The 15,002-nt window shown below is 48.2% G+C and overlaps 2 protein-coding genes across 4 annotated transcripts in view; both read left to right on the top strand.

The window, feature by feature from the left end:
* ALDH1A3 (aldehyde dehydrogenase 1 family member A3) overlaps positions 1-6,773 on the top strand; it is a 39,123-nt gene extending 32,350 nt beyond the window's left edge. The window contains exon 13 of the mRNA XM_042941182.1: positions 4,871-6,773. Coding sequence (XP_042797116.1) covers positions 4,871-4,943 — 73 coding nt within the window. The 3' untranslated portion in view covers positions 4,944-6,773. The remainder of the gene's footprint in view (positions 1-4,870) is intronic.
* A 3,452-nt stretch (positions 6,774-10,225) lies between these two features.
* Positions 10,226-15,002, top strand: part of LRRK1 (leucine rich repeat kinase 1) — a 148,918-nt gene continuing 144,141 nt past the window's right edge. For all 3 annotated transcript variants that reach the window (XR_006203399.1, XM_042941183.1, XM_042941184.1), the window contains exon 1: positions 10,226-10,302. The gene's annotated coding sequence lies outside the window, so the exon portion shown is untranslated. The remainder of the gene's footprint in view (positions 10,303-15,002) is intronic.

Below are 15,002 nucleotides of genomic sequence, written 5' to 3' on the forward strand. Positions count from 1 at the left end.
AGTCTCCTTCATAAAGACGCTTATCCTATTCGTGGGGATAACCACCTCCCAAATGCCTTCACCTTGGGAGTTAGGGCTTCAGTGTATGAATTATAGGTGGGCACAAACATTGTCCACTGTAGATGGCTAGTACTACTACCCTAATTTTTGGATGAGGAAACCCAAGGGTGCTAGGGAGGGTCCCTGCCTTTCCCAGGTCACACTGCCCATAAGTGACAGGGGTGGGGTTGAACTCTTGGACCCACCACACCACAAGGCCTTCCTCAACAGGGATATCACGCCTGTGAGCCACCTGGAATGAAGTCAGCCAGGACATTGGTGTCCTCTACTCAGCTGTCTTCGACCAGTGACAGCTGAGGGCCCCAGAACCCCACACAGTCCTCCTCCCAGAGGCCAGACACAGCTTCCTGCTGCAACAAGAACTTGGGCCCCCAACCAGACGGCCTTGGATATGGAAGCCGTGGCAAGGGTGTGTGGGGCCCACCTGACTTCTAGTGTGCACTCACTCACGCCGACTATTGCTCATTACTTTCCTCACCTGTGTCACTTCTGTCCCCCTTCCCCTGCTCTGACTGTGCCTCCGGGTCCTCAGCACCCCCGCCTGGCACGGAGCACAGCCCATGTTTCATCCTGCCACAGTCGGGACTTTTCTCGATGTGTTTTTTTGACCCTTGGCATATACTTTCCCAAGGCTTTAGATAAAGTACTTTAACATAATTCCCAGGGAGCCTGGAAACTGACTTGCAAACCAATTTCCATTTTCAGTCGTTCCTGATTAATGTCTTCATGTTGCATCTAGTTCTCCTTTTCTCTGTGCTGGAGCACTGCACGGTGGATTCCGTGGTTTTCCCCACCTCCGGCCGCCTGGACTGGGCTGGCTATCTGCCGCCCACCCACAGGCCCCTCCGGGGGCTGTTCCTGTGCAGGTCTTGGGCTGAAGCCTACAAGTCCTCTTCCTCCTGGGCAGTTTTCTTGGTTGTTGTGCAGTAACAACAACAGAAAGCAACAACAACAGAAATCCACACGGTAGAGGCATGTGGGAAGCCTAGGCTTCCCACCACGGATCTTCAATCCCATTTGTTAGCGGTCACTACTGTTCAGTCATTCATTCTGTTCATGTGTTCCTTGGTTCACTCAGCAGCTGTTTAATGAACACCTTTAGCGCACCAGGCACGTGCTGGGTTCTGAGCACATAGCAGTGAACATATGATCCAGTCTCTGCCCCTTGCAACGTTATGATGAGGTCTACTAGGAGAATGGCTGGGCTCATGGATGGCTTTGCATGCCAAGACAGTCATGACTGGGCAGGAAACCCATTAGGAGACGCCACAGTGGGTTGAATAAGAGCAGCATGAACTTGAACTCTGGCAGTGATTGCAGCAATAGGAAGAACGAGGCGATTCATGTACTTCATCCTATAGGAATGGTTGAATACTGGAGTTAATAGTTCATGAGCTAATGCAGCGTGCTTTCATCATTTGGTGTACTTCTGTTTACTAAGTTGATAAATCCTTAACCACTTTGGATTTAAAAAAAATTTTTTTTGAATGTTTATTTATTTTTGAGAGAGACAGAGACAGAGCACCAGCGAGAGAGGGGCAGAGACAGAGGGAGACACAGAATCCAAAGCAGGCTCCAGGCCCTGAGCTGTCAGCACAGAGGCCGACACGGGGCTCGAACTGATGAGCCGTGAGATCATGACCTGAGCCAAAGTTGGACGCTCAACCGACTGAGCCAGCCAGGCACCCCAACCACTTTAGATTTTAAACAGTGCAACACAATATGCTCACTGTTAGAAATATTTTGTGGGGCGCCTGGGTGGCGCAGTCGGTTAAGCGTCCGACTTCAGCCAGGTCACGATCTCGCGGTCTGTGAGTTCGAGCCCCGCGTCAGGCTCTGGGCTGATGGCTCGGAGCCTGGAGCCTGTTTCCGATTCTGTGTCTCCCTCTCTCTCTGCCCCTCCCCCGTTCATGCTCTGTCTCTCTCTGTCCCAAAAATAAATAAAAAAAAAAAAAAAAAAAAAAAAAAAAAAAAACGTTGAAAAAAAGAAATATTTTGTAATCTTTTCTAAATGTAGCACAAAATACAAAGGCCCTATGCATTTTCTTTGCATGCAGTGGGTGTGCATGTGTGCGTTCTTTACTGTTTTCAAATGAAATGGGAGAGAAAGCTACTTTTTGCTTTTGAGAATGGGCTTTGGATACCCTTCCGTCCTTTGCATTAAGCGTCTCCCATGATGGACTCTTGTGCTGTTTCCAAGCGCTTTTGCTATTACAAACCATGCTGGTGTTCTTTCTTGTGCAGAAATCTTTAGGCACTCGTGGGAGATTGTTTTCAGAATAAATTCCTAAAATTGGGTAATCCGCCACACAAAACATGAGCTTTCCACTCTTTTCGTTTGCCTGTCTTTAATTGTGAGGGTATCGAGCGCATTTTTAACACTTACTAAGTAATCTGTGTTTGTTTTTCTGTGAACTGACTGTTCATGCCCTTTGTTGATTTTTCCATTTGGTTGCGTGTGGGTTTTTTTTTTTTTAATTGGGTTTTAAGAGCTCTTTGTATGTGAAGGAAAACAGCACTGTTTCTCACATAGAATTGTGAACATAATTTTTTTCTAGTTTGTCATTTGTTTGTGGGGGTGGGTAGATGGATTTCCTGCTCTATAAAAGTTCAATTCAGCATTCTGCATAGGGCTTTTATATTTTGTGTTACGTTTAGAAAAGATTACAAAATAATTCACTCATTCTCATGGGTTCTTGAACTATTTGTTTTAGGGAACTACCAAAAACTCTCAGACACATATTAATTCAAAATAATGATGTTACTTTCTGGCATTCATTTTTTGCCTAGCACATAGGAGGTGCTCTATACTAAATTATCTCCAATCATTATAACTGCAAGGAGGTGATGATATGCCCATTTTAAAGATAATGAAATGGAGGCTCAGGGAAGACAAAGAACTTGCTTAAGCTACATTGGTCTAAACCAGTGGTTCTCCAACTTGAGCTGCATCAGAATCCCCTGGCTTGTTAAAACACAGATTTCTGGGGGCACCTGGGTGGCTCAGTCGGTTAAGTGTCTGACTGTTGATTCCGGCTCAAGTCATGATCTCATGGCTTTGGGAGATCAAGCCTGGAGTTGGGCTCTGCACTGAACATGGAGCTTGCTTGGGATTCTCTCTCTCTGCCCCTCCCCCACTCGTGTGCATGCTCCCTCTCTCTCAAAATAAATAAATAAGTAAACAAACTTTTTTAAAACGTTAAAAAAACACACAGATTTCTGGATCCCACTTTAGTAGGGTGTATTAGTTTTTTTGTTACTGCTACAATCAATTGCCACAAAATTCGTGGTTTAAGCAGCATAAATTTATGATTTGATACAGTTCTGGAGGCTCCAAATCTGACAGTCAGCAGGGCTACCTTCCTTTCTGGGGACTCCAGGGAAAGAATATGTTTTCTTGCCTTTCCTGGCTTCTGGTGGCTTCCCACATTCCTTGACTGGCAGCCCCTTCCTCTGTATTCAAAGCCAACAATGTTGCACCTCTCTGAACCTGCTTCCATAGTCTCATTTCCTTCTGGCTTCCTTCTCCTTACATTTTTAAGGATCCTAGTGATTACATTGGGCCCATGCAGGTACTCCAGAATAACCTCCCTATTTTAATTTGCAAATTTAATTCCATCTGCAACCTTAATTCTCCTTTGCCACACAGGTGCAGCGGGTTGAGATGTGGTCACCTTGAAGGGGGGCATCATATCAAGGGCAGGGTAGGGGGCCTGAGAATCTGAATTTCGAGCAAGTTCTGAGGTGTTGCTGAGGCTGCTGGCCTGGGGACCACCCTTTGAGAACCCCTGATCTAAGGGGTGAAATGGAACAATGTCTCAAGTCTTCCTAGCGACAGAGCCTCCAGGGGCCACCTCTGCGTCTACCTCTTTTCCTCAACAAGTACACATTTTTATGTGCTTAACAGCAGAGCAAGTGTTGGAGAGGCAGTTAAATCTGTCCAAAGTTGCATCTCAGTTCTGGGAAGAGGGACCGCCCAGAGGATGGCCCATGACGCCCGAGAAGGGTCAGCTGGGCTCTGCCAGACTTAAAGAAGGGACAGATAGCAGAGAGGCTAACTCAAAGGCTGTGGTCCCCCTTGTGTCCAGGCTGTGCTAATGTCTGCTGCCCTCACCGCTCTGGGCTGGCCTTATTCTTCTTACAGCTGGTCCCCAGCTGCAGACTCTGAGGTCAACTCCAGGCCCTCCATGTCTCTGCCCCTTGCACATCCTCAGGCCACATCTCCAGCTCCCCTCCTTGTTCACCCATGCAGGCCCTCTTCTCGCTCTGTACTCCCCACTCAGGGAATCCAGCTCTTTATTTCCATCCCTTTTTGTTCTTTAAAGACAAGCACTTATTCCTTCTGAAAATATTTCCAAAGCATCACACACCAAAAAACGTGATACTTATTTATCTCTTTTATTTATTTAAGTTTATTTATTTATTTATTTATTTTGAGAGAGAGGAAGGGAGAGAATCCCAAGCAGACTCCGCACTGTCGGCACAGAGCCTCATGCGGGGCTTGAACTCACAAACCGTGGGCTTGTGACCTGAGCCAAAATCAAGAGACAGACGCTTAACCGACTGAGCCACCCAGAAACCCCCCCGAGAAATGTTATATTTAAACTTAACTTATAGATCCCGTTACTTAAACATAGTAATGATGTTACAGTCCTGGCTTCTCCTCTATAAAGTCATCACATTCTGACCTTTTGTGTAGACTCCGAACTGCCCCCCAGAGTAGTGACCAACCAAGCGTTTGAACACAGGTTCCCACAGAACGGCTAAGTGACATGCCCATTTTATATTCTCCTCTTTTCTGTAATTGCAGTGGTGAATATGCGCTGGCTGAATACACAGAAGTGAAAACAGTCACCATCAAACTCGATGACAAGAGCCCCTGAGGGAACGACGGGCTCCTGCCTCAAACGTTGGACAGCCGAATGTGGCAGATCAAACTTGCCGAAGAAAACGTGCATTGCCCGCCTTCCTGGGTCACTTTGTTGTGGAGACTTTACATCTACTGGATTTGAACGATTTTTCTTTTCCTCTCACACTCCTGTGTTATTGACCATTATGTTGTGTGTGAAATTGCAGTCCTGCCTGGGGGTGGAGCTATTGGCTGTTTCTGTGTTTCCCTTTCAACCAGGTCCCCAGGGACAGTAAAGAGGCTCAGGGTGTGGCCAACGGGAAGTGGCATTTCAAGTATCCAGCGGTCACTTACAAATGTTTTGCCGGCTCTGACTCCAGTAAGAACTTGGAAAAACTCCCGGGTTGTTCTGCAAACAGAGCCCTGCACCTGTGGCTTCCTCAGGGTCACCTGCCCACAGAACAAGCCCCTCCCAGCATTCAGTGGGAAAGAAACAGCGTTAAGTTAAAAACAAAAACAAAAGCAGGACTGTGAGGAGCCGAAGTGGGGAGTTCTGGGGAGTCCGGTACTATGGAAGGGTACTGAAGGTCTTGGGTGTGAATGGGCGTGCGTCTTCAAGGACTGCATCTCGACATTGACCATGGGACTCAGCTCAAAAACCAGTGTTCCTTTTGGAATATGATCGAATCAGCGCCCAAAATGCTTATCTAAAACTATGTCACGGTCGACCTTAACCAAGGCACTTTCTTAGGCAGAGAACATCGCTGGTGTCACCATTGCTGCTAAGGACCCAGTGCTCTGACACTACAAGAGCATAGCCAATGCTAGGATAATTAACTCTCGTGTTTGACAAATCAGAGCCACACTCCGCTTTTACAGAATATCAATTTCTACCTTGCATTAATGGTTTATGATCAGCCCTATGTAGTTTTCTTTTTCTCCAGTTTGGTTATCTGTTTTAGACTAGCAAAACATACACAACTGGAAAGGCCATTGGCCGTTGTTTAAATACAGCCTGGCTTTTTTAAAGTCCTATTTTGATATTAATTAATGATTAATTAACAAATAACACCCAGACTCCGTGGAAGAACTGGGTCTCCTACTACAGTGGCCTGAGTACTGCACTAACATGTTGCGAAATTTTCTTTTCCTGTGTGTGCAAATGCTGTGCAATTCCAAGTTTTAAAGTGTTCCCAGATAGCTTTTAAAAAAGGAAAACCAAACGTAACTGCGTTATTTGGATACTTTTACCGTTACTAACTAGTACTTTTCTAATGGTGCTTATGTTTGGGAATTAAATTATGTTTGAGAATTAAATTGGGGGGAGGGCAATAATACAATGAAAATCGACATCAAAAGCAGTGTACAGATGAAGAAAGTCCTATGTGAAATGGGTTTATCATTCTTGTCAGAAATAGGCAATACGGTATTCACCTTCTCTGCCTCAGTTAACACTTATCACTTAAACTGTCAGCAACTTGCTAAGTCAGGATTTGACTTCAGACACTGAATTTTCAGGATTTTATCTCAAGCAACTTTAGACACTAACCTTCATAGTAATACATTAGAGGGTTCTTAATCTTCTGTTGTATAATAATGCCTTTAATATGAAATGCTACATTATTTATAATTGGTATAGTTAATGTATCTTTTTATAGTTGTAAGTAAACAGAGGTGGTATATTTAACCTTCTGTAATATACTGTATTTAGAGATGGAAATCTATATAGTATTAGATTTCACTTCTTTTAAGGTTTACTCCTGTGGTATGGTTTTAAAAAATCTATTGGCCTGGGAATTCCGACCCTAACTGCAGATTGTGTTCAACAACGCAACGATGGTAAAATAAAATTGGATATTTGACAAACGTGTTTTTTCCTTTAAGGACCAAACTCATTTTAATTCTATGGGTGGCCTCTCTCTTTCTCAGACCTTCAGTACAAAATGGCTTGGAGTAAAGCAGTATCAGTAGTTGAAGATGAAAATTCCATTTGCTGAATCCATCAGGCCACGCATTTAGCCTGCGTGGGAAACTCGCTTGCGTGGGTTTGTGGGTGGAGGCAGGCAGCAAGCTTGGCTTCAGAGGCTGTGCGTCTTAGTTGGTGAAGTTGAAGCTGTCACCTAAGCTGCCCGAGTCTGTTTCGGTGAGGGTGTGATTGTGGAAAAGGGTGGGAAGGACAGCACAGGAATTGAGGGGAAACAGAATTTAGGGAAAATACTGCATCCCACTTCTGTGTGCACAGGTTTGCATTTTCGTCGCGAGGATCTAAGTGTTTGGGTCTCACCCACCTTAAGTTTCTAAGGCTTTGAACCAAGAAGCTTCAATCACCAAGTCTTGAGCTGACACAGGTTGGGCCAAGAGCATCCTTTGTTCACTTTGGCCATGAGGTGGCAGGGTGCCACCTTTTAAGAGAAAACTTAAGGGAGGCTTGGATCAGATCTCTCTTTTAAAAAAAAATTTTTTTTTAATGTGTATTTATTTTTGAGACAGAGAGAGACAGAGCATGAACAGGGGAGGGTCAGAGAGAGAGAGAGGGAGATACAGAATCTGAAGCAGGCTCCAGGCTCTGAGCTGTCAGCACAGAGCCTGACGCGGGGCTCCAACTCACAGACTGTGAGATCATGACTTGAGCTGAAGTCACACGCTCAACCAACTGAGCCACCCAGGCGCCCCGAGATCTCTCTTAATGTATACACTTAATGTATGTATGAATTTCTTTAGAGACTTTCCATTTCTCAAGCTAAATGTCAGCAGAAAATTCTAGAAAAATGGCCTTTTCCTTCATTTGGTTTGCTCTCTGACGGGAACCATTCTGGGGACACAGACTGGCCGCCATGTGTGTGGATGTACATGCCTGCACTTGTGTGTTTGTGGTGGGAGGGGGCCACCAGAGGTGGGCACATTCTCTAAAAGCAGACACTTTGGAATTTCCTAGATTTTCCTGATAGTGGATAAATAATTTTTTTGATGTTTATTTATTTTTGAAAGACAGAGTGTGAGTGGGGGAGGGGCAGAGAGAGAGGGAGACACAATCTGAAGCAGGCCCCAGGCTCGGAGCTGTCAGCACAGAGCCTCATGTGGGGCTCGAACTCCCGAACTGTGAGATCATGACCTGAGCTGAAGTCCCACGCTTAATGGACCGAGCTACCCAGGTGCCCCTGGATGGAGAATGTTTAATGTCCTTTCCCCTAGCATATATCTGACTTGAGCTTGAAGGTGGATAATAAGGGATTTTTTAAAATTTTATTTATTTTAGAGAGAGAGAGAGACAGAATGCAAGTGGAGAGAGGCAGAGAGAGAGGGAGACACAGAATTCGAAGCAGGCTCCAGGCTCTGAGCTGTCAGCACAGAGCCTGATATGGGGCTGAAGCTCACGAACTGTGAGAACATGATCTTAGCTGAAGTTGGCTGCTTAACTGACTGAGCCACTCAGATGCCCTAAGGGATTTTTTTTAGGTGTCCAGGAAGTAATGTCTGAGGAAAGTGAGTTCCCAGCTGAAGAAATGACTAGAAGACAGTGTGGGTGGGGTGGTGGGGGAGCAGTCAGCCACAGAAAACAGTGGGAGTGGGGAGGGGGGCAGCAGTCAGTCACTAGGCCTTAAGGAGGCAGAAATGTTAGGTCGGGGAGGTAGTATCCACCTGACTCCACCTTAGGAAGTATCATTCCAACATGAGATGCTGAGAACCCGGGTAGGCAGAGCAAAAGCTAGAGGACGAGCAGTTAGCGCGGGTCAAGAAAGCAAGAATAAATCCTAACTGACCTGTAATAACCTTCCCATGCAAACCCATGACAAATGCATGCCTAACGAATAGAGTTAAATGCTGGGATGCAATCAGCTCAAAGAAGTCCACTCGGCTGTTCCCTACTTTGTAGACATTCCCTAGCCTATTCCCAAACTCATGTAAAAAAGGGAAGTTCAGTTGCCCCCTGCCACACTGGCCATAGGAGCTCGAGTCCGCCCCGGGTACTGGGCGTGCTCTTCCTCCTGGCGCCGCTAGATGGCGGGGCCGTACTCCTCGGAGCCGCCGCACCGCGATTGCCGCGCTCACTCAGGAAGGCGACGCCACGCCCTGCAAATTATTAGGGACTTTTCGGTAGCAATCACACTGCTGCCTTTTGAGTGTTGGAATTGGGACCGAAGTATTGAGGACAGGATTGCAAAACTGCACCCACCCTTTTGCAAGGGCGTTCCGTGGCAGGAGAGCTGGAGGCGCGGCCTCCTGGGAGCAGAGCAAAGCTGCCCGATTGTGCCCTTGCCAAGGGGCCACTACTGAGAGCGTCCTCGAGTTCGTGCGGGGGTCGTGCGGGGGACCCTGCGGCTGCCTGGCGTTTGTGAAATGGCAGTGAGGGTGATGGCGATTTGTCTGTCTTACGCTAAATCCTGGGAATGTTCCAGTCATAACATTACATGAGTCTAGGGTGAGGGTCCTGCTGGGCTGCAAACCATTTACTTTATTCCAAGCAGGCTTCTCTTGCTGGGGTGGGCACGTGGAGCCAAATCTGATGCCTGCCCGCAGCATGGACGTATGTCTTTGCGATCTGCGTTGGTATAATGGCCGCAGGGGTGTGATGAACATACTTACATTAGGTTGAAACCTAAGAAATTGCCAACATTCCATGTTTTATCTCCCCCGCCAAAACGCCCCACCCAATTAAAAATGATTCACCAAATAGTGACATCCTCATACACACATCCATAATTAAATTGGTACATTCATGTGATGGAAGGGGTACAGTTTGCCTAATACGAAAGCTTTAAAAATATGTATTTCCATACCGCCCTATAGTTGTACATAAGTGAATATTCCCGGCCTTTTAAATATTTACTGCGAGTCTACGCCTAACAGCTGCAAGTCTGAGGTTAATTGGCATATTTAGCTCCCCGAGCAGAGCAGAGGGAAAGCTGGGTTGAGCTGAGAACCCACCAATCTTGTCGCTGAGCCTGCCCCCAGACGAGAGAGCAGGGGACCCAAACCTGGAGGAGACCTCGCGCTACAAGAAGGGCTCGCGGGCCTTGCGACCTCCAGGGTAGGAGCGGCGAATCTTGGCACCTCCGGCTTTCGGCTAGGGAAACTGAGGCAGGCCACCGTAGGGACCCCTGGCGCCCCTCGTGGGCAGAAGCAGCAGCGGCCGACCTTCACCGCGCGCGCTCTTCGCGCCGCCCGCTCACCCGCCCGCCCGCGGGCCGCAGGATTGAGGAAGTGCGTCTGGGCCCTGCCCGGCCCCGGCGCGCGCGGCCGGAGGCGCAGGGGGGCGGAGGGCAGGGGGACGGCCAGGCCCCGGCCCGCTGGAGTCCGCCCCTCCCGGCCCGCGGGCCCAGCCCCTTGTCCCAGGCGCCCGGGGCCGTGCCCCGCCGCCGCCGCCGCCGCCGCCACCGCCGCCGCCGCCGCAGGTAAGTGCCCGGGTCCGCGCCCCGTGGGGGGGCCTCGCTGCCTCCCGCGGCGGGTCGCGGGGAGCCTGACTCCGCAGCCCAGGCCCGCGCTCCGGGCGGCCTCGTGCTCCGCCCAGGTGGCCCTTGCCCGGGGGCCCCCGAGGGTGCGGGCGCGGGCGATCCCCGTCTGGCAGCCCCCCGGCCTCCCTGGCCCGCGGGGTGGGGGAGGGTGCGCGGTCCCGGAGGGGCGGGGGTGCAACCCCGAAACCCCGCGCGGGACGGGGCCGCGGGAGCCGGGGCAAGAAACAAAAGTCGGAGGCTACACCAGGGAGTCCACAGGTTTCCTCCACCTTTGGAGAGAACCTCTTCCTTCAGCCCGGCACGGGCGGAGTGTGAGCGCTCTTGTGTGCGGGCGAGTGTGAATGCGTGTGCCCAGGTTCTGGCCGATCGTGGAGTGGTGGGGGGGGGGGGGTAGGTTCTGCTGAAGGGGGCGGCCCAGCGCGCCTGCACCCCCCGAAGAGTCCACGGGACGCGCGGCTCTGCCCAGGTCCGGATAAAACCCGCCATCTCTGTGGCGGTCTCTGAGGGCCACCTTTCCTGGCAGGGGTTCGGAGACGGAGTGAGGACCGGGACGGGGCAAGGAGCGGAGCCTAGGAAGGCTGAGGCCAGAGGAAGATGGTGAGGGAGAGTTTGGGGACCTGTGGCCGGCTCCACCTGGCCCTGCACAGTTGGAGGCCAGGAAATTTTCTCCCCAAACAGATCCGCAGGAGTCAAGAGAGGTAGAGAAACAGGCGCCTGTAGTGAAGTGTTCAGCAAGGCTCTCAAAGAATATGCTCTTTTTAGAGTTTGGAGGTCATCCAGCGATTGTAACAAAGTACCCAGACATTAAAGGGACAAGTGGACTAGCACGATTTTGGAAAACATTAACATTAAAATGCCTTTTGTGATTTGACTTTAATTACCTTTGCTTATGTCCCTGAAGAATAAAGGAATTAAGTTAAAAACATACAAACCTCACACCTGATTTGTCCGTAAAGGAGGTTTTGGGGTCAGCCAGACTTTCCCTCCCCCAAGCTTCCACATCTCAGGAAATAGCTCCCTAGTCAACTCAGTTGCTCAGTTGCAGGGAATTCGCCCCCAGCCTGTACCTCCATCCCTTGAATTCAGTGTTAGCAAGTTCTGTTGGGTTTACCTAGGTGTCTGGGCTCAACCCTTCCTTCCCACAGTCTCAACCCTAGCCCGAAGGTATCAGCATCTCTCTCCGGTATGATTGCAATCCTCCCCTCTCCAATTCTTTATTTGACAGCCAGAGTGATTTTCTTTTTTTTTTTTTAATAAGTGAATCAGAATGTGATTTACTCCCAGAATGTGATTTAATGTGAATCAGTCCTCTGCTTAGAACCCTGCCATGGCTTCTCTCCTTGTGATTGGAGTGAAATCTAGGACACCTCCTTCCCCTCAGTTGATCCGGCCTCTGCCATCATCAACCACCTGGCCATTGCCCAAGCCACCCCTGCCCCCCACCAGCCATCCTGGCCCAGCTCACTCTCCAGCATGTGGCCTCTGCAGTGCTGGCCCTGGAGTCTTCACATGGCCAGCATGTTAAGCTCAGCCTCTTTCTCAACAACCCTCTGTCGCTGTCCTTCTGGAGCCTCCCCTGGTGTTGTGTTCCTTCTTCATGTATTTCATTTCTCCTTTAATTACCTGGCAGTCTCTTCTGGAGCTCCAGGGACACAGACCAGTATTGCTCACTGCTGGGTCTTCACTCCTAGAACTAAGAGGTGCCCAGGACACATGGTATAGTGATCGAATGGTGAATGGACAGCCTTAACCCGTTTGTGGTTTCAGACTCCTGAAGGGCTTCTGTTCCCAAACCCCTTGGGTGCTCATCTGAGATGGAGACCACACATTTCTCTGGTCTGCAGCTCCATGATATTTTGAGGCTCACAAATCCATTAAACACATTTTGTAGCAAGCCAGTAACTAGTCAGGGAGACTAGCAGTGCCAAAAGGATGTCAAGGACCATGGGCCAACCATCCCTACCAGGCTTCTCATTCAAAGAAATTACTGGATAATATGAGAATTACTCACATGCTTTATTTGCAAGGGTCTTCCCGGTACTGGCAATCCTTTCCAAGCCTCCTGAAAAGACAGGTGAGGAGGTGCAGGTCCTCCTATGTTTCTCTCTATTTATCCTGTGTCTGAAACTTTGTAACTGTCCCTTCCTGACCAGCTGTACGTTTCATGAATTACATGGCAGTTCACTCCATGGAAAGGGCCCAATGAAAACATCTGTACAATGAAGGTCAAGTTCCTTTTTTTCTTTTTTTGTTAAGTATTCAGGTTTATTCATTAATGCAGGTATAAAGAACTGGCAAATGAAAATTGGTGAGGTTTTAAAGATTATTAAAATAATTATTACAAAAAAAATCCTCTCGAAACCCTCTTAAGAATGTATATACACCATGATGGCAAGATAGACCTGTAACTTACAACCATGATTTGTTGCATTGATCTAAACCCAAAAGGAGCAGGAAGAAGCAAAGATCCGTTTGAGGGCAAAAATTGAGCAAAAACTGAGTTACCTCATTTTAAAACTTCTACCTTAGAGTCTAAGCCAACATACAAATTGCAATTGAAAAACTACTCCAGTGGTAAAAAATCCTTCATTGGTAAAGTGATTTTTCAAAAGGAAACTGAAAATGAAAAGGGGAACAAAATGTGCTGGGCAAGGGTTGGCCTAAAATATTTTAACGATTTTTTTTTTTTATCACTTAAAAGCATTCTATGGTAAGACACTTCTGTTTTCAGAAGGAACATCTACTAGCATTTGGATTTTGAGGTGTTGTTAGGTGTATGTGGTAGCTGATTTTAAGAGGTGTTTGAAAGCAGATAGGAACTGTGCCTCTTGGTTTCTGAATGTTACTGTAGGATTTGGAGCCTTTTTATTTATTTAGTTTTTTTAATGTTTATTTTTTTAGAGGGAGAGAGAGAGACAAAGCATGAGTGGGGGGAGAGGCAGAGAGGGATGGAGACACAGAATCTGAAGCAGGCTCCAGGGTCTGAGCTGTCAGCACAGAGCCTGATGCAGGGCTCGAACTCACGAACCGTGACCTGAGCCAAAGTCGTACGCTTAACCAAGTGAACCACCCAGGCGCCCCTGGAGCCTTTAATTTAAGACAGAGATTATTTTCGTCTTCAAGTTGATTTTCCTGTCTCAGTTTGATTTTCCTAATCAGGTTTTGCAATGTACAGTGCTTTGATGGTCTCCTAAATTTTGTCCAGATTGATCATTTCTCCTTGGAATTTTTAGGCTCCCAAACTTCAGACACAAGCTTTCCTATGTATGGCTTCCTCAGACCTTTCACTCTTTAGTTCAGAAAGGTGGGGGTGCATCATGGACGAGTCCTCTGGGGCAGGCTTTCCAAGCTCCCACTTCCCCTGCCTGTAGGAGTACAACCCACCTGGGCCAGGTGCCCGATTTCCAGACCCTAAGATGAGACAGCCCCAGTGCTCTGCCCTCCAGCCTTGATGTTCTGAGCTTGTTAATCAGAGAGCAGCAGGGAGACCCTGCTGGTCTCCCAGGCCTCCCGCTGGTATTGTAGGTAAGAACCACAACTCTGGCCCTATTGTAGAAAGTGATTCCAGAAAATTTACCTTACTTGAAGTCACATAGCCACCCCAAGAGGTTCCCTGGGTGAGAGGCTGCATGTCTATTTTTAACAGATGGGAAAACTGAGACACACATAAGTTTTGGCTTGAGGTTACACTGCTGATCTGTGACGGAGACAGTCCAAGCCTTTGACATCCAAACTGTGCTTTTTTCCTTTCCATATTGTCTTGGGTATGATTTATATGACCTTGATTTTTTTTTTTTTTTTTACTACACTTTATCAGTCTCCATTTCAGAGGTATCTGTCTCAGAGAATAGTTGCTAATTACTTATGTAATGGTTCTAGAAGGTTCTGAGCAGGTTCTAGAAGGTGCCCTGAACAGTATGGGCACTGAGCAAGCTACCAAATAAGGCTGGAAGAGCACAGGGGCTGCCTCATCTAGAGCCTGGAAATCGGGCACCTGGCCCAGGGGGGCTGTACTCCTAAAGGCAGCGGAAGGGGGAGCTTGGCAAGTCTTGCCCCAGAGGACTTGTCATGATAGTATAGACTCTACACCAACACTAATAGAAACACACACATTTCATATACTAATCCCCTCCCCACTGTGCAGTATATCCCATGCCAGGCCTGAGCTGGACCTGGGTCTTTCCCTCAAGGCAATGGATGTCACCTGTGTTGGGGGCACCCCCCCCCCAAGTTCAGTGGGAGCCCAGCATGAGAGAACCGCACTCTGCTTCAGCATTTACCATAGTTGTGCTAGTTTGGGGCCAGATAATTCTCTGTTGTGGGTGGTGCCCTGTGTATTATAGGAAGTTCAGTAATATCCCTGACCTCTACCCACTAGATGTCTGTAGCACCCAGGCCCTGAGTTGTGATGACCAAAAATGCCTACAGACATTGCCAGATGTATCAAGGCAGGCAAAATGTGGGGCTCCTTTCTGTTATCCCCCAGGGTGCACACTGACTTGTCTTCATAACCAGTACCAATGCCTTCTGGAACCCTCACTTCAGGACTGTTGCCTGGTTGCCTCTTTGGGATTACATGCTTGCCTCTGGGCTTCTGGAAGAGCTGGTCCTGGGCAGAGGGAAAACCTTATATTGTGACC

This window comes from Panthera leo, chromosome B3, assembly GCF_018350215.1.
Source record: "Panthera leo isolate Ple1 chromosome B3, P.leo_Ple1_pat1.1, whole genome shotgun sequence".
Classification (NCBI taxonomy): domain Eukaryota; kingdom Metazoa; phylum Chordata; class Mammalia; order Carnivora; family Felidae; genus Panthera; species Panthera leo.